The sequence below is a fragment of the Squalius cephalus genome (assembly GCF_949319135.1).
Source record: "Squalius cephalus genome assembly, chromosome: 9".
NCBI lineage: Eukaryota > Metazoa > Chordata > Actinopteri > Cypriniformes > Leuciscidae > Squalius > Squalius cephalus.
In genome coordinates, this window is record NC_137130.1 from 29,556,332 (window position 1) to 29,583,396 (window position 27,065).

At 39.0% G+C, this 27,065-nt stretch overlaps 2 protein-coding genes across 3 annotated transcripts in view; one reads left to right on the forward strand and one right to left on the reverse strand.

Moving 5' to 3' along the window:
- The window catches only part of cln5 (CLN5 lysosomal BMP synthase), a 56,366-nt gene that overhangs the window by 19,479 nt on the left and 9,822 nt on the right, over positions 1-27,065 (reverse strand). The window lies entirely within an intron of this gene.
- Positions 1,390-27,047, forward strand: LOC307164213 (radial spoke head 1 homolog). Of its 2 annotated transcripts, none has more exons than XM_079880742.1 (8): positions 1,390-1,530; positions 1,614-1,727; positions 1,830-1,935; positions 2,958-3,048; positions 3,205-3,343; positions 3,758-3,829; positions 4,615-4,714; positions 26,695-27,047. In XM_079880742.1, the coding sequence occupies exons 1-7, from the start codon at positions 1,471-1,473 to the stop codon at positions 4,687-4,689; spliced, it is 657 nt and encodes a 218-aa protein (XP_079736868.1). In that variant the 5' UTR covers positions 1,390-1,470; the 3' UTR covers positions 4,690-4,714; positions 26,695-27,047. The 2 variants fall into 2 exon arrangements, with proteins under 2 accessions (XP_079736868.1, XP_079736869.1); XM_079880743.1 differs by lacking the exon at positions 26,695-27,047 and adding an exon at positions 6,154-6,521 and having other exon boundaries at positions 1,393-1,530; positions 4,618-4,714.

Genomic DNA, 27,065 nt, shown 5'->3' on the forward strand with positions numbered 1-27,065 from the left:
TTTCATATAGCAAGCCAGTCAGTGAGTTATTTAGAAGCAAACTCCTGTGAATGCTCATATATCATGTTCTGTACAGTGTCAGAACAGACATTATAAATTACAGTGATCGTGATGAATGTGCAGAAGTGAAATGTGGACTGGGAAAACTGCACAGGTTTGGAATCAAGGCCTTCGTTTAATCCTTCCTTTGACACGAGAGCTGCAGCTGAAGGCAAAATGCATGGAAAAGCATCTGACAAAAATGTGAAACTCCGTCTGTGATTTTACTAGAAAAACACATGATCACACACACCAGTGTTATCAACTAAAACTAAATCTATATTAAAAATCGCTTTCATTAATTGAAATAAAGCTGAAATAAGACAAAATACATATTCAATCAAAACTTAAAGCGTAAAAGAAAATTAGAAAGTGAAGAACTAAAATTACAAACTAAAACTGAAATGAGAATAAAGCTAAATAGAAATATTTAAAAAATGCAAACAAAAATGACAGAAGCACAACAAAATCAAAAGTGAAAATATAAAACTAAAAAAGCTTATTCAAAATATTAATAAATATTATAATAGTATGTAAATAATGTTAGTACTAATAAATACTAATAAGTTAACCCTGTCACACACAAAGATAAATCATTTCTAAATATTTGTATAATTCATAAAGTAAAAATTGCAGTATACAAAAATAGTTAGCATTTTTTTTTTTTTTAAATCTTCAAGGAATACTTCTGTCATTATTATTTTTTTCACCCTGATGTTGTACGGAGCCCCTAAGGGGACACGGTCATGTAAAACATTTTTTTATTGAATACAAAATTATACATACAACCAAGGCAAATGTATTCATTCTACAGTACGTAAAAATTTCGAATGAAAGGCTCAACACAGTTTAACCAAAAAAATACTTAAAAAGGACAAAAAAAAAAAAAATACATATGAAATCATATCTTACATGAACTTAGGGTAAAAATAAATAAATAAATTAAATAAATTAAATCAAGGGGCAATATCACACCAAATCATATGAAATCAAAAGATCAAGCAGCTTCATCGCACTCCCACATCTCATTCCTTCAAGGGTCTAGATTAGAAAAACACTTTAAATCATTTTTGAACACAAGACGTAGTGGGAGGGATTTAAAAAATCTACATTTGTGAATGAAATATTTTGCCATTATTACAATCTTATTAACCAAATAAAAATGAACACAGCAGTCTTTGGGAATTCCAAATAAAATATGTTGTAAAGTAAAAGCAAAACCATCAACAACCACCTCCTTTTGACGGCCGCCCACACCGCAAACGTCATTTTTGCCGCACCACCTTCGCGCTCGTGACGTGCGCGTTTTACAGTCTATGGTATAAACCTAGCTTCAGGCGGCATTGCTATAGTAACAGTAAACAGACTTGAACTGAAGCGTTTACTTTTGGAGTTGTTCCCTCTTATCCGTTCATTAAACTCAAGTTTATCATGTCAGACGTTTACTCTGAAGAGTTTGAAAATGTCTCTCTTGAAAAGAGCTCTCTGGGGGTGAGTCTTTGTCACAGTTTATTCTCAGTTCGCAGTGTGTTCACAGTAGAGATGACAATAACGTTAACCGCTCTGTGTTGAAGGAGTATGAGGGAGACAGAAATGAAGCTGGGGAGAGACACGGACAGGGCAAAGCTGTCCTGCCTAATGGAGACACTTACCAAGGAGCATATGAAAACGGCAAGAGATCTGGCCAGGCAAGAGATCATGTCCCTCACAAAACACTCTTATGCAGTTTCTGTTCTCATAAACAAAGGAAAGATTTGATCAACCTTGTGTTGTCTGTATAACGTTACCAGGGCACATATAAGTTCAAGAATGGGGCCAGATACATTGGAGAATGGTGCATGGGTTTAAAACATGGACAAGGCATATTTTATTACCCAGATGGCTCCAAATATGAAGGTAAATCTACATTATATTATCTCAAGTATGTCAGTACAGTATATGTGGTTTGTTAAGGTTATCATTAACTAACAATAACACTTGACTTTACTCAGAGTTGTTATTGTTAAAAAAAACCTAGAAACTAAAACTATTAAAACTATTTTTGTTAATTGAAATACAGCTGAAGTACTAAAATCACTTACTGTAATAAAATAAAAATAAACTAGAAATATTTGTTTTTTTTTAAAAACGAATAAAAATGACATTAGCACATAACAAAATTACTAAATTAAACGTAAATTAAAATGAAAACTGAAAATATAAAAAAGCTCATTTAAAATATTAATAAAACTATAATAGTATATAAATAACACTAAAATATCACTGCTTTTACAGTACTTATTAATCTATGTTAATGTTAATTACAACATATAGCTACATTCAGTACAAGTTAATAAACATTAATTTATTGTAAACAAACATGAACAATGAACAATAGTATATATTTTAGTGCTGTCAAATCGATTAATTGTGATTAATCACATCTAACATGAAAGTTTGTAAAAATATATATATGTGTGCGTGAATGGATGGAGATTTTCTTCTAGAATGATCATTTTTGTCAAGCTCGTATATTTAAGTTCAATAATTTCACTTAAATGCAAATGACCTATTAATTGTCATTTAAGTGAAATTACTTAACTTTATATATTTAAGTTAAGTAATTTCACTTAAATGACAATTAATAGGTAATTTGCATTGCCATTTAAATGAAATTATTGAACTTAAATATATTAAGTTTAGAGCTTGATAAAAATGATCATTCTAATTTCAGATGGCACTTAGAGGCTTTTGCATCTGAACTCTTCATAATATATATATATATATATATATATATATATATATATATATATATATGATTAATCGATTTGACAGCACTAGTATTTAAAAATTATAAACATTCTGAAATGTAACTAGTTGTCTCGGACTTTTTGAACCTTTTTGAGTCTTCACGTGTGATATTTCTTCCTCTTCCTCAGGAAGCTGGGTGGATGACCAGAGACAGGGTCATGGTTTTTACACATACCCCAACAGAGACACATATGATGGTGAATGGCTGCAACATCAAAGGTAGTTGAAATGCGGCACTGATCTAATCCAGCAACCTGTCGAATCTATTAATATTAGTTGTAACAGTATTCATAACATCTTCAGTTCAACTAAAAATGAATGGCAAACTATGCTTATTAATAAAAGTATCTGATTGTCTGTCTTTTTCCCTCTTAGACATGGGCAGGGTACATACAAATATCATGACTCAGGTTCTCAGTACATGGGCTGCTTTATCATGGGTAAAATGGAGTCAGCCGGGGAGATCATCCATCTGAACCACCACAGATATAAGGGCAACTTTGTCAATAATAATGTAAGTATTACTCTGCATTTATGGTTCTGAGCTGGTGAGTAGTAGAAAATGGTTTGTAGATCTGTTCAAATTGGGTCGCGGACAGCAGGGGGTGGGGAGGCGAACTGTACTACATTCAATAATGAAATGCAACTATCTGTATAGTAAGAAAAGAATAGCAAAATAAATAGACACAAAAAGGTTTGAGAAAATGTTTCACACAGCTTTTACTGTCAAACACCTGAACAAGCTAATCAAGGGTACAGGAAAATTGCAGATAGGGGAGTTTGATCAGGGTCTGAACTAAACTGCAGGACAGTGGCCCTCCAGGACCGGATTTGAGGAACCCTGCTCTATATTAACTTTAATATAACAAGATATCTGCACTTCTCTCACACAGTGATTCTTACTAATTATTGTCTTGTTATTGTCTAGCCCACTGGTCCAGGGAAGTATGTGTTTGACATTGGGTGTGAGCAGCATGGAGAATATCTCCAGATAGATCAGGTATGTCTATTTAATGTTTTACAGGATGTCTTTAAACATCATGAGAATGTATTTCGGGTAGCATGATCACATAAATCTGCAGTAATTGTTTACAAAATGTTCCTCTCTTTGTTCTCAGTCTTACCACTGTTTTGTTGTGTTTGGCTTGTTAAGAGAGTTGTTTTAAAGACCCTTGTGAAAAAGAAGTGGATGGGAAAGAAGGGAAAGCCTTGAAGTTGTGTTCTCCCTTCTGCCATCAGATCCTCTCTACTGCCATTTTGGCCTTTGGAGATGAGGGTTTTATGGCAACTTTCAGATTGTTAATGTGCCTCTAAATAGTGCAGTTTGCCAGTTGCCTGGTGCATGTCAACAGAGGACCATGAAGAGAAAGTCTTATGCCGTGTTCTTTCCCTTAGGTGTAGTGTCAGTAGTGGCAAAAAAAAAACCGGCTTGAATTTAGATTTTTTTTAACTACAACAATAGCCACCACAGTACTGTCCTAAACACCTGTTTGTCTCTATGCAGTGTCAAATGTTTTAATTCATGAGCACACTGCATCCAGTGAATTATTAAAAATATATATTTTTTTAATTATTGAAATGTTTTACATGTATGTTTTTTAAATATGTATGTTCTGTTAATTCTTTTCACACAAAATATTGTGTAAATTATACCTTTTTAGGATCAACATGCATTTTGGGAATTGGGATTATTAATTTTAGCTCTGTTGTACCCTACCTATAAGAATAAGTCTATATTAAATTAATTTGTGTGTGAAGCCAAATCATAATACATTTTTTTGACAGCAGGACGAAGGAGAACCTGCCTCAACCACCGCCTTGAAGTGGAAACCCAAGGCACTTACTGGGTTTTCTGTTTGAGCTAATGAGAATTCTGCCCTGTCAGGTACGTCCACATCCAGTTCTAGATATAAAACATCTTGATGTAGGATTGCATTTACACAGTAAAGGCCCATTCACACCAAGCTGTTGATATTTGAAATAAACCAAAACAAACACGGATTTCTCAGTTTTTTTGATGCGAGGTTGGTGTTGTGACATCCACGGGCGTCCCAGGATAAGATCAGCGGTTGATCCTTCCAGCACCATGAACGTGATTTCTTCGGCATGCAGGCACCCGATGCGGAGCGTCAGAGTGGGAGAGTAGTGCCGAATTCGACCCCTGCCCAACGGTTTTCTTTGGATGGTGTGGATTCTCAAATCCTGAGAGCAGCGTTTCTTGTGAACGTTCAGTTTTTGGAGAAGTTGGGTGGAGATGAGGGCTTGCACTGAGACAAGCATGAGGGGTTAGGACATGCACCATAGTACAGGACAGAGAATTTATTTGAGGAGGAAGTTGAATAGTACTCACCGCCGGGCGTGGTGATCAAACGGGACAGGCTGTGATGACGTGACCTTCTCTCCCACAGTACAAGCACAGTTGGTTCAGAATTCTTCATTGACGCTCCGCATGGGTTAGGTGATAGGAATCCACTTGCATGGGTTCAGGTGCTGGAAGGGCGACTGATGGTGCCGAGGGCGGAGGAATTCGGAAGAGAGCAGGCACTAAGACGTTGAGAAACTCGGATGGTTTTTTGAATGAAGTTTTCAATTCCCATGGCGTCGTCATACATGACCATTAGCTGACGGATATCTGCATTGAGTCCTTGATGGAAGGTAGTGAGAAGTGCAGTTTCATTCCAGCCATTAGCGGCCGCAAGAGTGCAAAACTGAAGAGCGTAAGTGCTGACAGGATTTTTGGCTTGACGAAGGTTAAATAACTGGTCATGAACTGATAAATCTGATGCGGTTTGACCAAAAACTTCTTTGAAGTGACTGAAGAAGGCTGACAGTGAGGAGGTAACTAGGGCATTGGATTGCCACAGTGACTGAGCCCACTGTAATGTGCATCCGGATAACAATGAGATGACAAAAGCCACTCTGGCACGATCATTGGTGAACTGGCGAGACTGCATCTCAAAGTATAGGGAACACTGTAGGAAGAAGGAGGATGAAGTAGTGGGTTAAGAGTGCTGGAGTGACTGGCGTGCAGCGTGAACGACATTGGCGAGAATGGAAGGTGGGTTTTCCGCTGTAGACAGTTGGAGGGATAAGCGGACTGCATGAACCAGATCTGCAAACAGATCGGCCAGGCGGGACTCTCCGTGGGACTCTGCATGTGGTCTGGTCTACTGTCACGGTATAGAGAGAAGCAGACAGTTGAGTAATACAAAACTGGGTTTTATTGAACAGAGGCACGGAGTGGAACAGCAGAGATGACTGCTGAGTATAATGTAGAAGAATTGGTACTGGATGTGGTTGCTAATCTTGATCTCTTGTTTGTAGATGAGGACCGAGGATATAGCGGGCAGAGGGCTGGAGACAGAAGACAGATGGTGGATGACAGGATGCGGATGATCGGTGACGAAGCACAGAGAGGAATCTTCGAGGTAAGTAGCACAGGTAAGTAGTAGAGTAGAGTCTCTTTATAATGAGCGTGGTAGATGATGTGCAGGTGCGGTGAATTAGAACTCCGGGGAGAGTGAACGAGTGGGCAGAGCGTGCTGATCTGGTGACTCCGTGACAACTACTTCCAGCAAAATTCTGAAGTGCGCATACGATGGACACTTCATTATCCCATGATGCCACGGGAGAGGAGTTGTCGGCGTTATATTGGAAAATGGTGGAAAGCGGAGACGCGGCTGTTTTCAAGTGTAAGTACTTTATAAAACACTTTTTGTTTCTTTGTGGTTAAATTGTATTTGTTTAACATCATATAAGTAAACGTTTGACTTGTTAAAAGTTTAAATAATATAAATCAAGGGTACAATTTTGTGAATTGGCTGCAAAATTGACAATTTTATCATCATTATTATTACCAAACAGAACGAGCTAATGCCTGTCAGCTAGCTAAGTTAACACTGTTTTCTTTAAACAACGGCGTTCGTTGTTTTGCAGTTAAATGAGATAGTTACAAAACTTTTATTTTATATTTTACGACTACACCGTAGGAGGAATCTGTGCAGTCCTCCGCCTCACTGGTGAATGTCGCTGGTCAGGCCATGGGACTAGCAGAGGCAGCGGATGAAGTAGTGGGTTAAGAGTGCTGGAGTGACTGGCATGCAGCGTGAACGACAACGGCGGGAATGGAAGGTGGGTTTTCCGCTGTAGACAGTTGCAGGGATAAGCGGACTGCATGAACCAGTGGGACTCTGCATGTGGTCTGGTCTTCTGTCACGGTATAGAGAGAAGCAGACAGGCGAGTAATACAAAACTGGGTTTTATTGAACAGAGGCACGGAGTGGAACAGCAGAGATGACTGCTGAGTATAAATGTAGAAGAATTGGTACTGGATGTGGAACTTAGCTGGTTGCTAATCTTGATTTCTTGTTTGTAGATGAGGACCGAGGATATAGCGGGCAGAGGGCTGAAGACAGGATGCGGATGATCAGTGACGAAGCACAGAGAGGAATCTTCGAGGTAAGTAGCACAGGTAAGTAGTAGAGTCTCTTTATAATGAGCGTGGTAGATGATGTGCAGGTGCGGTGAATTAGAACTCTGGGGAGAGTGAACGAGTGGGTGGAGCGTGCTGATCTGGTGACTCCGTGACAACTACTTCCGGTGAGATTCTGAAGTGCGCATATGATGGACACATTAAACAGGTTCTCCCCACTCAGTGAAACACCCACTGAGAATCCTGTTGATTGTACCCTAGTTATTGGCAATTCTATTACACGGAACGTGAAAATAGAGACACCAACCACCAGTCACCATAGTTTGCCGGGAGCCAGAGCGCCTGACATCAAAGCAAATTTAAAAGTGCTGGCAAATGCTATTCGTAAATTCTCTAAGATTATTATTCACGTTGGCACAAATGATGTTCGACTCCGGCAGTCGGAGATCACCAAAATTAATATCAAACAGGTGTGTGAACTTGCAAGTACGATGTCAGGCACTGTAATTTGCTCTGGCCCCCTTCCTGTTCGCAGGATTGATGAGATAGTCAGTAGATTGTGTTCAATCAATGGCTAGCTGTCGAAGTGGTGTCCGCAAAATAATATAGAATTCATAGACAATTGGAAAAGTTTTTAGGGCAGACCTGACCTGTTGAAAAGAGATGGTATTCATCCCTCCTGGGATGGTTCTGCTCTTCTCTCTAGTAATTTGGCTCATAGTCTTAGAAATAAAACATGACAATCTGGGGCTCAGATCAGCTATCATCACAAAGAGACTGTGTCTGTTCCCCGAATTTGGAAATACAAAAAACGTTCTAGAACCCATCTAAGGTTAAAAATTTAATTGATGTTCAACAAATAAAAAACAGCTATAATACAGATGAGCAAATGATAAAGCTTGGGTTGCTGAATATTCGATCCCTTACTTCAAAAGCACTTATTGTTAATGATATGATTACTGACTATAATCTAGATGTGCTGTGTTTGACAGAAACCTGGCTAAAACCAAACGATTACATTACTTTAAATGAATCCACCCCGCAAGATTACCGTTATAAACATGAACCTTGTCTGAAACGCAAAGGGTGAGGTGTCGCTGTAATTTATAATAATATTTTCCTAAGAAATCTAGTTTTAAGTGTTGTTGCTAAATGTAACACTGTCTAGTGTAAATGATAAATCACGTTTAACATTTGTGCTGGCTACTGTATACAGGCCACCAGGGCACCATAAAGACTTTTACAAAGAATTTGCTGATTTTCTATCAGAGTTAGTACTGGCTGCAGATTAAGTCATAATTGTTGGTGATTTTAATATACATGTAGTTAACGAAAAAGATGCATTGGTATTGGCATTTAAAGACATTCTAAACTCTACTGGAGTTAGACAACACGTGTCAGGACCTACTCATTCTCGTAATCATACTCTAGATCTAATATTATCACATGAAATCAATGTTGATGCCGTTGAAATTCTGCAGCAGAGCGATGACATCTCAGATCATTATTTAATCTCGTGTAAACTTAATTTAGCCAAGGCTGCAAAGTCGACTCCGTGTTACAAATATGTTAGACCTATCACTTCTGCCACTAAAGATTGCTTTATTAATGATCTTCCTGATCAGTTTCATCATCTCAGCATCCCAGATAGCTTAGAAGAACTAGATATTGCGACAGAAACTTTTAACTCTCTCTTTTCCAGCACTTTAGACACAGTTGCTCCGTTGCGCTTAAAGAAGATTAAAGAAAATAGTCCAACGCCGTGGTACAACGAGCACACTCAGGCCCTTACGATAGCTGCCAGAAAAATGGAGCGCAACTGGAAGAAAACAAAACTAGAGGTATTTTGCATTTCATGGAAAGAGAGCTCGATTGCATACAGAGAGGCCTTAAAAGCTGCTAGATCTGCTTATTTTTCAAACCTATTAGAAGAACATAAACGAAACCCTAGGTATTTATTTGAAATAGTGGCTAAACTAACGAAAAATAAATCTTCAATCCCAGACGTTTCCAAGCAGCACAGCAGTAATGACTTTATGAACTTCTTTACTAACAAGATTGATAATATCAGGGAGAAAATTATAACTATGCAACCATCTACTACAGTATCGTATCAGGCAGTGTATTGTAGTCTCCTTGAAGAAAAATTTGATTCATTCATTGCTATAGGAGAGGAAGAATTTACTAAACTCGTTATATCATCTAAATCGACAACATGTATGTTAGACCCTATACCGACTAAGCTACTGAAAGAGATGCTTCCAGAGGTCACAGATCCTCTTCTTAATATTACCAAAAACTTTTAAGCTGGCTATGATTAAACCGCTTGTTAAAAAAACGCAACTTGATCCTACAGAATTAGTCAATTACAGGCCGATCTCAAATCTACCTTTTCTGTCAAAGATACTAGAAAAGGCAGTATCCTCACAACTATGTTCCTTTTTAGAAAAAAATAATATCTGCGAGGATTTCCAGTCAGGATTTAGACCGTACCATAGTACTGAGACAGCTCTCGTTAGAGTCACAAATGGTTTGCTCCTATCATCCGATCGTGGTTGTATCTCGCTATTAGTATTACTCGATCTTAGTGCTGCATTTGACACTATCGACCACAACATTCTTTTAAATAGACTCGAAAATTATGTTGGCATTAGTGGAATTGCATTAGCATGGTTTAAATCATACTTATCTGACCGTTATCAGTTTGTAGCAGTAAATTAAGAGATGTCTTATCGATCACAAATCCCATCACATAGAGAATCTTTCACCTAGATATCATCATATAGAGACTGTGTCTGTTGCCCGAATTAGGACATACAAAAAAAACTCCTAAACCCATTCAAGGGTAAAAATTTAATTGATGTTCAACAAATAAAAAACAGATATAATACGGATGAACAAATGATAAAGCTCGGGTTGCTGAATATTCGATCGCTTACTTCAAAAGCACTCATTGTTAATGATATGATTACAGATTATAACCTAGATGTGCTGTGTTTGACAGAAACCTGGCTAAAACCAGACAATTATATTACTTTAAATGAGTCCACCCCGCAAGATTATTGTTATAAACATGAACCTCGTCTCAAAGGCAAAGGGGAAGGAGTTGCTGTAATTTATAGTAATATCTTCAGAATTACTGAGAAGTCTTGTTTTAAATATAATTCTTTTAAAGTGTTGTTGCAAAATGTAACACTGTCTAGTGTAAATGATAAATCACGTTTAACATTTGTGCTGGCTACTGTATACAGGCCACCATGGCACCATAAAGACTTTATCAAAGAATTTGCTGATTTTCTATCAGAGTTAGTACTGGCTGCAGATAAAGTCCTAATTGTTGGTGATTTTAATATACATGTAGATAACGAAATAGATGCATTGGTATTGGCATTGGCATTTAAAGACATTCTGAACTCTACTGGAGTTAGACAACACGTGTCAGGACCTACTCATTCTCGTAATCATACTCTAGATCTAATATTATCACATGGAATGTTGATGCCGTTGAAATTCTGCAGCAGAGCGATGACATCTCAGATCATTATTTAGTCTCGTGTAAACTTAATTTAGCCAAGGCTGCAAAGTCGACTCCGTGGTACAAATATGTTAGACCGATCACTTCTTCCACTAAAGATTGCTTTATTAATGATCTTCCTGATCAGTTTCATCATCTCAGCATCCCAGATAGCTTAGAATTAGATATTGCGACAGAAACTTTTAACTTTCTCTTTTCCAGCACTTTAGACACAGTTGCTCCGTTGCGCTTAAAGAAGATTAAAGAAAATAGTCCAACGCCGTGGTACAACGAGCACACTCAGGCCCTTAAGAGAGCAGCCAGAAAAATGGAGCGCAACTGGAAGAAAACAAAACTAGAGGTATTTTGCATTTCATGGAAAGAGAGCTCGATTGCATACAGAGAGGCCTTAAAAGCTGCTAGATCTGCTTATTTTTCAAACCTATTAGAAGAAAATAAACAAAACCCTAGGTATTTATTTGAAATAGTGGCTAAACTAACGAAAAATAAATCTTCAACCCCAGACGTTTCCAAGCAGCACAGCAGTAATGACTTTATGAACTTCTTTACTAACAAGATTGATAATATCAGGGAGAAAATTATAACTATGCAACCATCTACTACAGTATCGCATCAGGCAGTGCATTGTAGTCTCCTTGAAGAAAAATTTGATTCATTCATTGCTATAGGAGAGGAAGAATTTACTAAACTCGTTAAATCATCTAAATCGACAACATGTATGTTAGACCCTATACCAACTAAGCTACTGAAAGAGATGCTTCCAGAGGTCACAGATCCTCTTCTTAATATCATTACCGAAAACTTTTAAGCTGGCTATGATTAAACCGCTTGTTAAAAAAAACGCAACTTGATCCTACAGAATTAGTCAATTACAGGCCGATCTTGAATCTACCTTTTCTGTCAAAGATACTAGAAAAGGCAGTACCCTCACAACTATGTTCCTTTTTAGAAAGAAATGATATCTGCGAGGATTTCCCGTCAGGATTTAGACCGTACCATAGTACTGAGACAGCTCTCATTAGAGTCACAAATGATTTGCTCCTATCATCCGATCGTGGTTGTATCTCGCTATTAGTATTACTCGATCTTAGTGCTGCATTTGACACTATCGACCACAACATTCTTTTAAATAGACTCGAAAATTATGTTGGCATTAGTGGAATTGCATTAGCATGGTTTAAATCATACTTATCTGACCGTTATCAGTTTGTAGCAGTAAATGAAGAGATGTCTTCGGTCACAAGTTCAGTATGGCGTACCACAAGGCTCAGTACTAGGACCACTGCTGTTCACTCTGTACATGCTACCATTAGGAGATATCATTAGGAAGCATGGCATTAGTTTTCACTGTTATGCTGATGATACTCAGCTCTATACTTCTTCACGCCCAGGCGAAACTTACCAATTCACAAAATTAACGTAATGCATAGCTGATATAAAAAATTGGATGACTAGTAATTTCCTAATACTAAATTCTGAAAAAACAGAGATTCTAATTATTGGACAAAAAACTTCCACACGTAATAACCTAGAATACTGTCTAACACTTGATGGCTGCTCTGTCAAGTCTTCGTCGTCGGTTAGGAACCTGGGTGTGCTCTTTTATACCAATCTTTCATTTGAAAGTCACGTGTCTAGTATCTGTAAAACCGTATTTTTCCATCTTAAAAATATATATAAATTACGTCATATGCTCTCATTGACAAATGCGGAACAATTAGCTCATGCGTTCATGACATTAAGGCTAGATTATTGTAATGCTCTAATGGGTGGTTACCCTGCACGCTTAATAAACAAACTACAGCTGGTCCAAAACGCAGCAGCTCGAGTTCTTACCAGAACCAGGAAGTATGACCATATTAGCCCGGTTCTGTCAACACTGCACTGGCTCCCTATTAAACATCGTATAATTTTTAAAATATTGCTGATTACTTACAAAGCACTAAATGGCTTAGCTCTGCAGTACTTGAGCGAGCTCTTAACGCATTATAGTCCTTCACGTCTATTGCGATTTCAAAATTCCGGCCAGTTGATTCCAGCGTTTCTCACAGGTTCGCGTTTAAAGTCTGTGTAGAGGGAATGGTGTCGTCTTAGCGGCCCCTAATTTAATAACAAATGATCGTTGCGACGGAAGCAAATCAATCAAAACTAACTTTAGATGGAAATAACTTAACTCTGCTGTAAAGCCGAAACAATCTCTGTTACCTTAAATTATACGCTTATCTCTGTAAAGCTGCTTTGAAGCAATCTACATTGTTAAAAGCGCTATATAAATGAAGATGACTTGACTTGACTTGATAATACCTAGAATATCAAAATCAACTGCTGGTGGTAGATCCTTCTCCTATTTAGCACCAAAACTTTGGAACAGTCTTCCTACCATTGTCCGGGAAGCAGACACACTCTGTCAGTTCAAAGCTACACTAAAAACACATCTCTTTGACCTAGCATTCACATAATACATTATAGACTTCTATAATTCCATATTAGGCTGCATAGATTAGGCCAGCCGGAACCGGTAACACTTCCCATAAATCCTGATGTACTCGTTACATCATAAGAAGAATGGCGTCTACGCTAATATTAGTTACTCTGTTTATACCGAGGTTTACCGCAGTCCGCCGTATCCAGATCTGATGAAGGACCTGCGCCTGGACGCAACGACAACGCAGTCCTGAAGTGTCAACTAGTCTCTCCTCTTCAGCCGGATCCAGGCCGTATCCAGATCCGATGAAGGACCTGCCCCTGGATGCGACGACAACGCAGTACCTAAGTGTCAACCAGTCTGTCCGTTCAACCATGACGCATCCCTGAAGTGCCAGCATCATCAGCCCTCTGAAGGCCTCATCGACACAACCAATCTGACTTCCGACCTGTAACGCTGCCTGGATCATAATCATACACTGTTCGCTCGTTAGCCAGAGGAGAACTGGCCCCCGACTGAGCCTGGGTTCTCCCAAGGTTTTTTTCTCCATTCTGTCACCTGATGGAGTTTTGGTTCCTTGCCACTGTTGCCTTGGCTTTTGGCTTGCTTAGTTGGGGACATTTAATATTAAACAATATTATTGATCTGCCTTATTTAGGATGGACGACGATGCAATTTTCTACTAGAAACAAACTTTGTTGTATTATTTTCATGTTATCAATGTGAAGCTGCTTTGATACAGACTGGACTGGACTGGACTACCACAAGGCTCAGTACTAGGACCACTGCTGTTCACTCTGTACATGCTACCATTAGGAGATATCATTAGGAAGCATGGAATTAGCTTTCACTGTTATGCCGATGATACTCAGCTCTATATTTCTTCACAACCTAACGAAAACTACCAATTCACAAAATTAACGTAAATCATAGCTGATATAAAAAATTGGATGACTTATAATTTCCTACTACTAAATTCTGACTTGACCAGTATGGTGTACCACAAGGCTCAGTACTAGGACCACTGCTGTTCACTCTGTACATGCTACCATTAGGAGATATCATTAGGAAGCATGGAATTAGCTTTCACTGTTATGCTGATGATACTCAGCTCTATATTTCTTCACAACCTAACGAAAACTACCAATTCACAAAATTAACGTAAATCATAGCTGATATAAAAAATTGGATGACTTATAATTTCCTACTACTAAATTCTGACTTGACCAGTATGGTGTACCACAAGGCTCAGTACTAGGACCACTGCTGTTCACTCTGTACATGCTACCATTAGGAGATATCATTAGGAAGCATGGAATTAGCTTTCACTGTTATGCCGATGATACTTGGCTCTATATTTCTTCACAACCTAACGAAAACTACCAATTCACAAAATTAACGTAAATCATAGCTGATATAAAAAATTGGATGACTTATAATTTCCTACTACTAAATTCTGACTTGACTTGACTAGTATGGTGTACCACAAGGCTCAGTACTAGGACCACTGCTGTTCACTCTGTACATGCTACCATTAGGAGATATCATTAGGAAGCATGGAATTAGCTTTCACTGTTATGCCGATGATACTCAGCTCTATATTTCTTCACAACCTAACGAAAACTACCAATTCACAAAATTAACGTAAATCATAGCTGATATAAAAAATTGGATGACTTATAATTTCCTACTACTAAATTCTGACTTGACTTGACTAGTATGGTGTACCACAAGGCTCAGTACTAGGACCACTGCTGTTCACTCTGTACATGCTACCATTAGGAGATATCATTAGGAAGCATGGAATTAGCTTTCACTGTTATGCCGATGATACTCAGCTCTATATTTCTTCACAACCTAATGAAAACTACCAATTCACAAAATTAACGTAAATCATAGCTGATATAAAAAATTGGATGACTTATAATTTCCTACAACTAAATTCTGAAAAAACATTCTAATTATTGGACAAAAAACTTCCTCACGTAATAACCTACAATACTGTCTAACACATGATGGCTGCTCTGTTAAGTCTTCGTCGTCGGTTAGGAACCTGGGTGTGCTCTTTGATACCAATCTTTCATTTGAAAGTCACGTGTCTAGTATCTGTAAAACCGCATTTTTCCATCTTAAAAATATATCTAAATTATGCCATATGCTCTCATTGACAAATGCGGAACAATTAGTTCATGCGTTCATGACCTCAAGGCTAGATTATTGTAATGCTCTAATGGGTGGTTGCCCTGCACGCTTAATAAACAAACTACAGCTGGTCCAAAACGCAGCAGCTCGAGTTCTTACCAGAACCAGGAAGTATGACCATATTAGCCCGGTTCTGTCAACAATGCATTGGCTCCCTATTAAACATCGTATAAATTTTAAAATATTGCTGATTACTTACAAAGCACTAAATGGTTTAGCTCTGCAGTACTTGAGCGAGCTCTTAACGCATTATAGTCCGTCACGTCTATTGCGGTCTCAAAATTCCGGCCAGTTGATAATACCTAGAATATCAAAATCGACTGCTGCCGGTAGATCCTTCTCCTATTTAGCACCAAAACTTTGGAACAGTCTTCCTACCATTGTCCGGGAAGCAGACACACTCTGTCAGTTCAAAGCTAGACTAAAAACACATCTCTTTGACCTAGCATTCACATAATACATTATAGACTTATATAATTCCATATTAGGCTGCATAGATCAGGTCAGCCGGAACCGGGAACACTTCCCATAAATCCTGATGTACTCGTTGCATCATAGAATGGCATCTACGCTAATTTTAGTGTTTTTGTTTATCCCGAGGTTTTCCCGCAGCCTGCCGGATCCAGGCCGTATCCAGATCTGATAAAGGACCCGCAACTGGACCCGATGTCATAGCGGGGTGCTAAAGTGGCAACTAGTTTCTCCTTATGGAGGATCCCTTTACCACTCTACAGATAAAGCGTTGTCTGGAAAATTCGGTTCGCGTATCTACCCCGAAGTGATAAAATTCTGTTTAAAAAATGTTAAGGCCAGACAAGTAGTTTTTTTAAGGCTTGGTTTGTAGGGAATTACAAACCTGCGCACATATTCAAACGCGCATACCAATAGATTGAACTCATAATACGCATGTGCACGCCATCAACGTTCTCACAGGTTTCGTGTTTAAAGTCTGTGTAGAGTTTCCTGTTAAAACTGTGTCGTGTTAGCGGCCCCTAAGTTAATAACTAATGATCGTTGCGACTGAAGTGAATCAAATTAACTTTAGCTGGAAAATACATTTATTCAAGAACTGCTATAAAGCCAAAACAATCTCTGTTACTTTAAACTATCCTTGTATCTCTGCAAAGCCGCTTTGGAACAATCTACATTGTTAAAAGCGCTATATAAATGAAGATGACTTGACTATCCCATGATGCCACGGGAGAGGAGTTGTCGTTATATTTGAAAATGGTGGAAAGCAGAGACGCGGCTGTTTTCAAGTGTACCGGTAAGTACTTTAGAAAACACTTTTTGCTTCTTTGTGGTTAAATTGTATTTGTTCAACATCATATAAGTAAACGATTGACTTGTTAAAAGTTTAAATAATGTAAAATTGTGGGAACAATTTTGTGAATTGGCTGCAAAATGACAATTTTATCATCATTATTATTACCGAACAGAACGAGCTAATGCCTGTCAGCCAGCTAAGTTAACATGGTTTTCTTTAAGCAACGCCGTTCGTTGTTTCGCAGTTAAATTAGATGGTTATAAAACTTTTATATTTTACAACGACTTTATTTCTCCTTTATCAGTGTGGATATTATGTAATATTTGTTGCCTACATAGCAAGCTACTGTTATCAAGTGTACCTCAACTTGTCCATGTAAACATCAATATTAACTAGTGAAAACTGCCCGTGCAAAATCAGTTTTTGTGCGTGTTTTTAGTAATTGTTGGTTTTAGTAATTGTTGGTGTGTTTGAGTGCTCATTGTTACAATTACACAGCAAAAGTTCAGTGACATTTTTATTTGTGCATGGTAGAAAGCACACAGTGAACTTCGAGAAAACGCTATGCTTGAGCAAACAGTTTGTGAATAGGCTACTACAAATGATGCCCTTGAAAGAGACTGTTAACGCATTGAATAGGATATGTTTAGTTGGTGAATAGCATAGGCTACTATTACACAGTAGCGATAACGTTAAGCGCACCAGAATGAAATATAATATTCAGAAGTAAACAGCATAGCTGACTTACAGATTCAGTTAACATCCACAAATGAATAAGCGCGTCGATTCAGGGAGCAGTGCAAAGTGCCCATGCAAAATCAGTTTTTGTGTGTGTTTTTAGTAATTGTTGGTTTGGTGTATTTGAGTGCTCATTGTTACAATTACACCGCAAAAGTTCAGTGACATTTTTATTTGTGCATGGTAGAAAGCAAATACTGATACTGACATAATGACATACAATAAATGTGGAAAATATAACTACACAATTCAGGGAGCAGGCTACACAGTGAACTCCGAGAAAACGCTACTTAAGCTCCGCTGCTTTCTTCGACCCTCTCTGTCTCTGGTCCTGGGCTGTGCTCACTCTGTGTCAGTGTGAGAGGGGGAGTGGCCAGCAGCTAGAGCAGCAAAAGCCAGTGTGTGCTTCTTTTATCAATATATATTTAACAATATCTTTTGCATTTCTAATCCAAACAACGCACTGCAATCAAACTTGGCACTGCACTTACTCATGCCCCTAGCAAGACACCTGTCAAGTTTGAAATCCATCGGTCTAATGGTTCGAGAGATATGCGAATAACACACACACAAACACACACACATACACACAGACAGAAAGACGTTCCTGTAATGTATAGATAGATATAATATACAGAAGTAAACAGCATAGGTGACTTACAGATTCAGTTAACATCCACAAATGGATAAGCGCGACGATTCAGGCAACACAGTCTCACCCCCAAACGTCACATACTGACACGTCTTGACCAAACGGCAATATACGACGAAAAGGGTACCCCTAAAACGTCCGTATGTGACTATTCGGGTTATGGGTAGGTTTAGGTATGCGTTAGGGTACCGCTAAGAGGCGCTGCTGGTGCGCTTATGTCTTCGTCTCATATGGACGTTTTAGGGGTACCCTTTTCGTCGTATATTGCCGTTTGGTCAAGACGCGTCAGTATGTGACGTTTTGGGGTGAGACCGGGCTGATTCAGGGAGCAGGCTACACAGTGAACTCGACGATTCAGGGAGCAGGCTACACAGTGAACTCGATGATTCAGGGAGCAGGCTACACAGTGAACTCGATGATTCAGGGAGCAGGCTACACAGTGAACTCGATGATTCAGGGAACAGGCTACACAGTGAACTCGATGATTCAGGAAGCAGGCTACACAGTGAACTCGACGATTCAGGGAGCAGGCTACACAGTGAACTCGATGATTCAGGGAACAGGCTACACAGTGAACTCGATGATTCAGGGAGCAGGCTACACAGTGAACTCGATGATTCAGGGAGCAGGCTACACAGTGAACTCGATGATTCAGGGAACAGGCTACACAGTGAACTCGATGATTCAGGAAGCAGGCTACACAGTGAACTCGACGATTCAGGGAGCAGGCTACACAGTGAACTCGATGATTCAGGGAGCAGGCTACACAGTGAACTCCGAAAAAATGCTACGCTTGAGCAAACAGTTTGTGAATAAGTTACTACAAATGATGGCCATGAATAAAATATAATATTCAGAAGTAAACAGTGTAGCTGACAGAGTGTTTATGTCAGAATTTTTAATTTTAAACCACAACCTTCTTGGGCTTCTTTGACCGATATAACCCTCTAATGTCAAAATGTTTATTTTTAAACCACAACCTTCAAAGTGCTTCTTTTACAGATATATTTAACGATATCTTTTGCATTTCTAATCCAAACAACGTCAAACTTGTGTAACACTGTCAAAGTCTACCAAACCCCATAAGAGTTGTATCACTGAATATTTAGGACTAGGTTCGACTCTTGGGAGGATAGAAATTAAAGGGGGGGTGAAATGCTCATTTTCACTCAATCTCCTGTTAATCTTGAGTACCTATAGAGTAGTATAGCATCCTTCATATCTCCAAAAAGTCTTTAGTTTTATTATATTTATAAAAGAAAGATAGGCTGTACCGAGTCTTTCCGGAAAAACCCGAGCGTCTGGAGGCGGGCCGTGTGGGCGAAGCCAGAGCCATAGAGAGAATCCGTCGATCTGGGCTTTGTTTATAAAACATTCATCGTCGAAATGCAGGGAACAAACAGTCTACACAACTACACAACAATCTGCATCCACTGTTCCTAACGCTGGGTTCTTTGGGAAGCTTTCCCTCACATCCAAAAACACACTTTGGAGACACTATGCAGCGCTGCCGATGATTTCCTGTTGAAGCGCGTTGATGTGCGCGGTCTCGCTCTCCTCTGGTCGACGTGTGCGCGGGCGAGCTTTTCCGGGAGAAATGCTCATATAAGGAGTTCCACTCTGGTCTACGTCATTAGATCCACGCTCGAAAAAAAACCAGCCGAAACTTGTACCAACCCGGAAGTAAGATTTTCGGCACAGAAATTCTCCGTTATTCGTCCAAAATATTTTTTAAAAACTTTGGCCATGTTAAGCATGAGAATCTATCTCTTTAACACTGTAAACAACTCTGAATACATGAAACACCATTGTACCCCCCCTTTAAGTTTAGGCCAAATAGTGTAAATCAGCAACAGCCAGCACATTTATTGTACATAGAACAAATGAAATAAAAAATGCTAAATATATATTGAGGTCTCGTCACAACACTCTGAAAAGGGAAGAGCAGTATTTAGTCTCGGTTGTGTACGAAAAGTCTGAGAATAAAAAAAATTAAAATAAGAAAAATAAAATGTCCAAAGTTCTCCTCGTTCCTTGGAAAATTGGTGTGTGTGTAAAGTTAATTGTATTTAAGGCGTTTTTTCTACTACCCGGGTAGTATATGTATAAAGCAACAGCTTAGATGTAATTGAACGGAATCCCACGATGCAAACAGATGCAAACTGGTCCGGGTTGGACATCAAGTAGAATGCAATGGGGCCTTCTCTAAATCACGGACTGGCTCGCCTTGGCTCACGGCTCATTTCACAGATCTTTTCACAGGATGAAATCAGGCAACAAAAAAAACAGTCTACACAAAACACAATTTACAGTTCACAGTTAACATCTCTCAAAATTCAAATATGTTTTTTTTTCTTCATTCAATAAACTCCTTATGAAGTCGCAAAAGCATCACTCACATGTTTATATACGTGTTAGCTCAGCTAATTAACACGTGAGATTAACATCAGTAACGTTACACGTGTACACGTGAGCATACTAATTAAGCACAAATAAGTCTGTTCAACGCACAAATTTATCATCTGCACTTCAAAATACACTTTCATGTATAAATACATTATTTGTCCTCCATATGTATACAGGGAACATCATAAAATAAATGTATCAATAATCAAATCTATCAGTTTCCCCGATCTCCGTTTGTATAACGTCAATTCAAATACAAAAAAACATTTTGACTTTCAATAAACATCACATTTTAACTCTGACTGTTTTTTTTTTTCTCTCTATTCACAATTCTGATCGTTAATCAGTTAAAGCACATCAACTAAACATTTCTTTAAACACAGAAACTCACCAGAGTTCGCAGAAGTTTCTCAATAGAATCAAATGGAATTCGTTTTGGACTCACGAACATACTTCATAAGACTTATGGAAAGTTTAAACTCTTTTTGTTCAGAAAAACGCACTCTTATAAGTAATTCAAAAGCAGCGCTTCATCACCGTGCTCATCAGCGCTTCATCACCGTGCTCATCAGCGCTTCCGGCTCATGGGACCTTATTTCGGAAAAAATATGTATGGAAGTCAATGGCGAGAGATAACTTATCTTTTTATTCCGTCTGAACTGTGCCCTGAACTACACATATGATGTTTGTCAATTTAAAAGGTAATTATGAAAGTCAAGAAAGTCGCAGTTTGTCATAAAACAGAAGAGTAACGTTTAGTTTTATGTGAAAATCGCTCAATGAACTACATCTCTCGTCTCGCACTATGTACGTCACAAGATCCGTTGCTTGTATGTGTGTATTCTGGCTCAAAACACTCAGGCATGACGGCGTTACGTTACGATTATAATGTAAGACTATAGAAAAAATGACAGACGTTAGCTTCAGTAAAGTTAGCTTCATTCATTGAGAGAAAAGGTATGACGTCGCATGTGCGCCTTCTGGGTTTGTAGTCTTTGTAATTACGTATTTTCACAGTCTTATACCTCAGCAGTTTTACATCAAGCTGCGACTTTCTTGACTTTAAAATGTATCTTTTAAATTGAAAAACATCATATGTGTAAATCAGGGCACAATTCAAACGAGATCAAAATATTTGTTGTCTCTCGCCATTGACTCCCATACAATATTTTTCCGAAATAAGGTCCCATGGTGGTCGACCGGAAGGGGAGGGACTTAGGCTCTCTATTCTCATAGGCTATTCTACAGTCTTCTTCTCTCTATATTTTCTTCTCAGTCAACTCGTTTGTATAGCGGCCCCTACAGGGAAACTACGGTACTGCATACAACTAAACAAATTAAAACAGTGTTAAACTCTAGGGGTGCCCAGTGAAACCCCCTAGAGCAGGGGTGTCAAACTCAGTTCCTGGAGGGCCACAGCCCTGCAGAGTTTAGCTTCAACCCTAATTAAACACACCTGATCAGCTAATCAAGTCCTTCAGGCTTATTTGAAAACTGCAGGTGTGTGTGTGTTGAAGCAGGGTTGGAACAAAACTGTGTAGGGCTGTGGCCCTCCAGGAACTGAGTTTGACACCTGTGCCCTAGAGTTTAACACTGTTTTAATTTCTGTTTAGTTGTATGCACTGCACTTACTCGTGCCCGTAGCGAGACACCTGTCAAATTTGAAATCCATCGGACTAACGGTTCGAGAGATATGCGAATAACAGACACACACACAGACAGACAGACGTTCCTGTAATTTATAGATAGATAATATAGATTGACCATGGTTCATCACTAATGTTAAATTCTGTGTTGATTTTGCAGGGGGCTGATGAACACACCTATGTTCTTATAGAGTGGAGAGTGGCTAATTAAAGGGAGGAAAGAAAAGAAAGAGAGAGACAAGAACAGGAGGCCAGAGAGAGAGAGAGAGAGAGAGAGAGATAGAGACATAAGAGAGAGAGGAAAGATTCCTTCAGCTTTTATAAACAATTGCTAAAAATATATTAATAAAGAAAATAAATGTTACACACTCTCTTTCCATTTATTTGTTAGTAAGTTCATTTTGTCATGCTGTTTTAGCAAGTTTTATTACAAAACACTTAATTCCCAGGGATTTACAGTAGCTACAGTAGATTGTCAGTTGTAAAGTGTTTAATATGTGGCATTGAGGAATTAATATTTTTAAAGTGTGTTGTGTGCACTTATTTTGTGACAGATTCCAGATGTTTTTTGAAACAAGCAAATGGCAGGTATATCTGAAAAATATCTGAATATGAGTGTTGCACTGTAGAGAAATACCCACACACTCCAGACACCTTTAAAATGTATTTATTTTATTTTTGTGTATTATTTAACTTTCAAATGGATACAGAATACAAAGCTTAAAACAAAATCACAAAACTTTGGCACAAAGTAGTATAATAGAGCTTAAAGGGATAGTTCAGGATTTTAGACATGAATCTCTATAGCTTCCCCATAAGCAGTGTGGTGCATTGACCATGACTTACCCCCGACAGCGTCCTGTGAGCCGAGCTCCGGTCCAGTTTTGGTCAAGATGAAATTAGTCCGGCAAGTTTGCTGGGGTCACGGCAATAAAGCTTTTTTCTTCTCAAATCAAAATGTGTTCAAAAGAGTGATATATTTGCAGCACAAAACCGCTGTCTATGGAGAGGTCAGACCTCGTAATGGCTTGGCACTATTTTCTTCCCCGTCATATCACTGCGCGCTGCCGCTACCTACAGCCAGCTGGGAGCCGCGCACGTGTCACTTTGTTTACAGCTCGTAAAGAGAACGATAACATGTCTGACTACAGCAGCGACGATGACAACATTGACTTCGACACACAGCCAAAAGGATATCTTTACGAACCTGAATACACAGATGACGAGTTACGCCAGATGGAGTTAGAAAGGACAGAAAGAGAGAGGATGGACAGAGAAGTTGAACAAGTTGAAGCTGGAGCCACAGCTGCTGCAGTAGCTATGTTAGCTCGTTCGTGTAGCTGTTCTGAGCACGTAAACACTGCTGTAAACACTGCCGAACAACTGAAAAAGTGGTGTGCGCCTGCGCAGCTCGCAGCTGGCTGTAGGTAGCGGCAGCGCGCAGTGATATGACAGGGGAGAAAATAGTGCCAAGCCATTACGAGGTCTGACCTCTCCATAGACAACGTTTTAGTGACGCAAATATATCACTCTTTTGAACACATATTGATTTGAGAAGAAAAAAGCTTTATTGCCGTGACCCCAGCAATCTTGCCGGACTAATTTCATCTTGACCAAAACTGGACCGGAGCTCGGCTCACAGGACGCTGTCGGGGGTAAGTCATGGTCAATGCACCACACTGCTTATGGGGAAGCTATAGAGATTCATGTCTAAAATCCTGAACTATCCCTTTAAAGCACCACCAAAAGCAAACGTTTTAAAACATTTTTATTATAGTGTCATCTTGAGGGAAGAAAATGGACTTCAGCAGCTTTAGTAAGGTAACCTTCACAGATTTCTCAAAGATCTAAAGGGACTTTGATACTAGCAATCTCATTTGTAGGGCATCACTTTAAAATAATTCAAAATCTGTTTCTTTCAAAGTATGTCTCTTTAAAATATAGATGAAGAATTGGCACATATACATGCATACATATACACACACACACTGCTTGTGATATTACCATCAATGAATGAATCAACAGAGATACACACGCATACATCTCCATTGATTCATTCATGTTTATTCATTGATGGTAATATCACAAGCAAATAAATTACTTTTTCCTTATCAAAAATCAACATCTTTCATTGTTCACAGGTTTGTGTGTGTGTTTGTTTTTCTGAGGTAAAATATATTAGCCAAATGATGATACTTTAGTTATTTGAGAAATTACACAAAAGCTTTCGACGAAGGCATGATCTGCGAGCAGCTGACCGATGACTCCTCTGAATTGTGAGCATGAACGACGTAAAAACACAGAAGAAAGCGGAAAGCAGAACTAGAAACATTGTTCAAAGTTGGTGCAGTCAGTGGAATGGGCTCTTTAAATTTTTGCGCTGATGTGACAGCGCATGTCACATGACAATAGTACGTCCGGACTCCATTCATACTACCCGTATTCATGCTATAGAACATACTTTTTTAACGGTCGTGAAGTACGTTCTAATTTAAATGTAGTACCTACTCACATAGTACGCGATTTCGGACGCAGCTAATGCAACACAGGCGCCTCCCCCTTTATGAGTGGACACACCCCTTACTGCTGATTGGCTACAAGTGTGTTTTGGTCCTCGGCCCGATTCACTTTCAACAGAGTTTCTCAGAAATCGCGTACTGCACCTTTAAGTGACTTTGAACATAGCATGGTTGTTGGAGCCAGACGAACTGGTCTGAGTATTACAGAAACTGCTGATCTACTGGGATTTTCACTCACAGGCATCTCTGGGGTTTACAGGGAATGGCCCGAAATAGAGAAAATATCCAGTGACGGCAGTTCTGTGGGCGAAAATGCCTTGTTGATGCCAGAGGTCAGAGGAGAATGGCTATTGTTCTGTTTATTCTAATCTCTAAAGCAGGATGGATCCTGAGTAGCTGTCAATGTTTTTGTCATTCATCATCTGAAAAAAAATTGTTCTGAAAGTGATCACCTATATTTCTCTTTGTAGTTGTGGTGTGGACTCTGCTATTCTTTTACATTTAGAATGATTTTCAGAACTACACTCACCTAAAAGATTATTAGGAACACCATACTAATACTGTGTTTGACCCCCTTTCGCCTTCAGAACTGCCTTAATTCTACGTGGCATTGATTCAACAAGGTGCTGAAAGCATTCTTTAGAAATGTTGGCCCATATTGATAGGATAGCATCTTGCAGTTGATGGAGATTTGTGGGATGCACATCCAGGGCACGAAGCTCCCGTTCCACCACAGCCCAAAGATGCTCTATTGGGTTGAGATCTGGTGACTGTGGGGGCCATTTTAGTACAGTGAACTCATTGTCATGTTCAAGAAACCAATTTGAAATGATTCGAGCTTTGTGACATGGTGCATTATCCTGCTGGAAGTAGCCATCAGAGGATGGGTACATGGTGGTCATAAAGGGATGGACATGGTCAGAAACAATGCTCAGGTAGGCCGTGGCATTTAAACGATGCCCAATTGGCACTAAGGGGCCTAAAGTGTGCCAAGAAAACATCCCCCACACCATTACACCACCACCACCAGCCTGCACAGTGGTAACAAGGCATGATGGATCCATGTTCTCATTCTGTTTACGCCAAATTCTGACTCTACCATCTGAATGTCTCAACAGAAATCGAGACTCATCAGACCAGGCAACATTTTTCCAGTCTTCAACTGTCCAATTTTGGTGAGCTCATGCAAATTGTAGCCTCTTTTTCCTATTTGTAGTGGAGATGAGTGGTACCCGGTGGGGTCTTCTGCTGTTGTAGCCCATCCGCCTCAAGGTTGTGCGTGTTGTGGCTTCACAAATGCTTTGCTGCATACCTCGGTTGTGACGAGTGGTTATTTCAGTCAAAGTTGCTCTTCTATCAGCTTGAATCAGTCGGCCCATTCTCCTCTGACCTCTAGCATCAACAAGGCATTTTCGCCCACAGGACTGCCGCATACTGGATGTTTTTCCCTTTTCACACCATTCTTTGTAAACCCTAGAAATGGTTGTGCGTGAAAATCCCAGTAACTGAGCAGATTTTGAAATACTCAGACCGGGCCGTCTGGCACCAACAACCATGCCACGCTCAAAATTGCTTAAATCACCTTTCTTTCCCATTCTGACATTCAGTTTGGAGTTCAGGAGATTGTCTTGACCAGGACCACACCCCTAAATGCATTGAAGCAACTGCCATGTGATTGGTTGATTAGATAATTGCATTAATGAGAAATTGAACAGGTGTTCCTAATAATCCTTTAGGTGAGTGTATATCTTTATTGTTATAGTTATCGTCCTTGGTGTGAAAGGGCCTTAATGCTGTAATGCGTGTCATTTATTAGCATTTGTAGTCACCTTCTCTCACCTTTAAGATTTTTTTTATGTTATTGACCTATTATATTCACAAATATGCAAATGTACGAAATGATAGTCCATCCTCATATAAAGGAAGTGCATCATAAAACAACTTCTATATACTGCTATTTTACCATTTTAGACATTTCGACAAACATCTTTGAGTCATAAATTCAGTAAGTTTAATTAAAGTGTCTGTGTCTGTTCATTGTAGATTGAGCCGTGGTGGAAGAGTGAGAAAGACAGAACCCCAAAAGATGATGAGAAGAAAGAGGATCTCAAGATAATTTATACCTGCACATATCTGTCACTTCTCATGTTTAGGGATATCTAAAAATACTGTAACAAATGCATTGCTAGTTATTGTTAGTAAATCCATTAACTAACATTAACTAATGGGACATTGTTGTATAGCATTACTGCAAAATCTATTTATAGCTGATTTGGAGGCCCTGGGAACTGAAAAGTGTTGTAATTTCACAAACAGCAGAGGGCGCAATAAACCAGCCAAAAATGATTATGAATTATGATGATTTTTTTTTTTAATCATTAAAACAAACTAAAGCGAACATCTGAGCCCTTCAT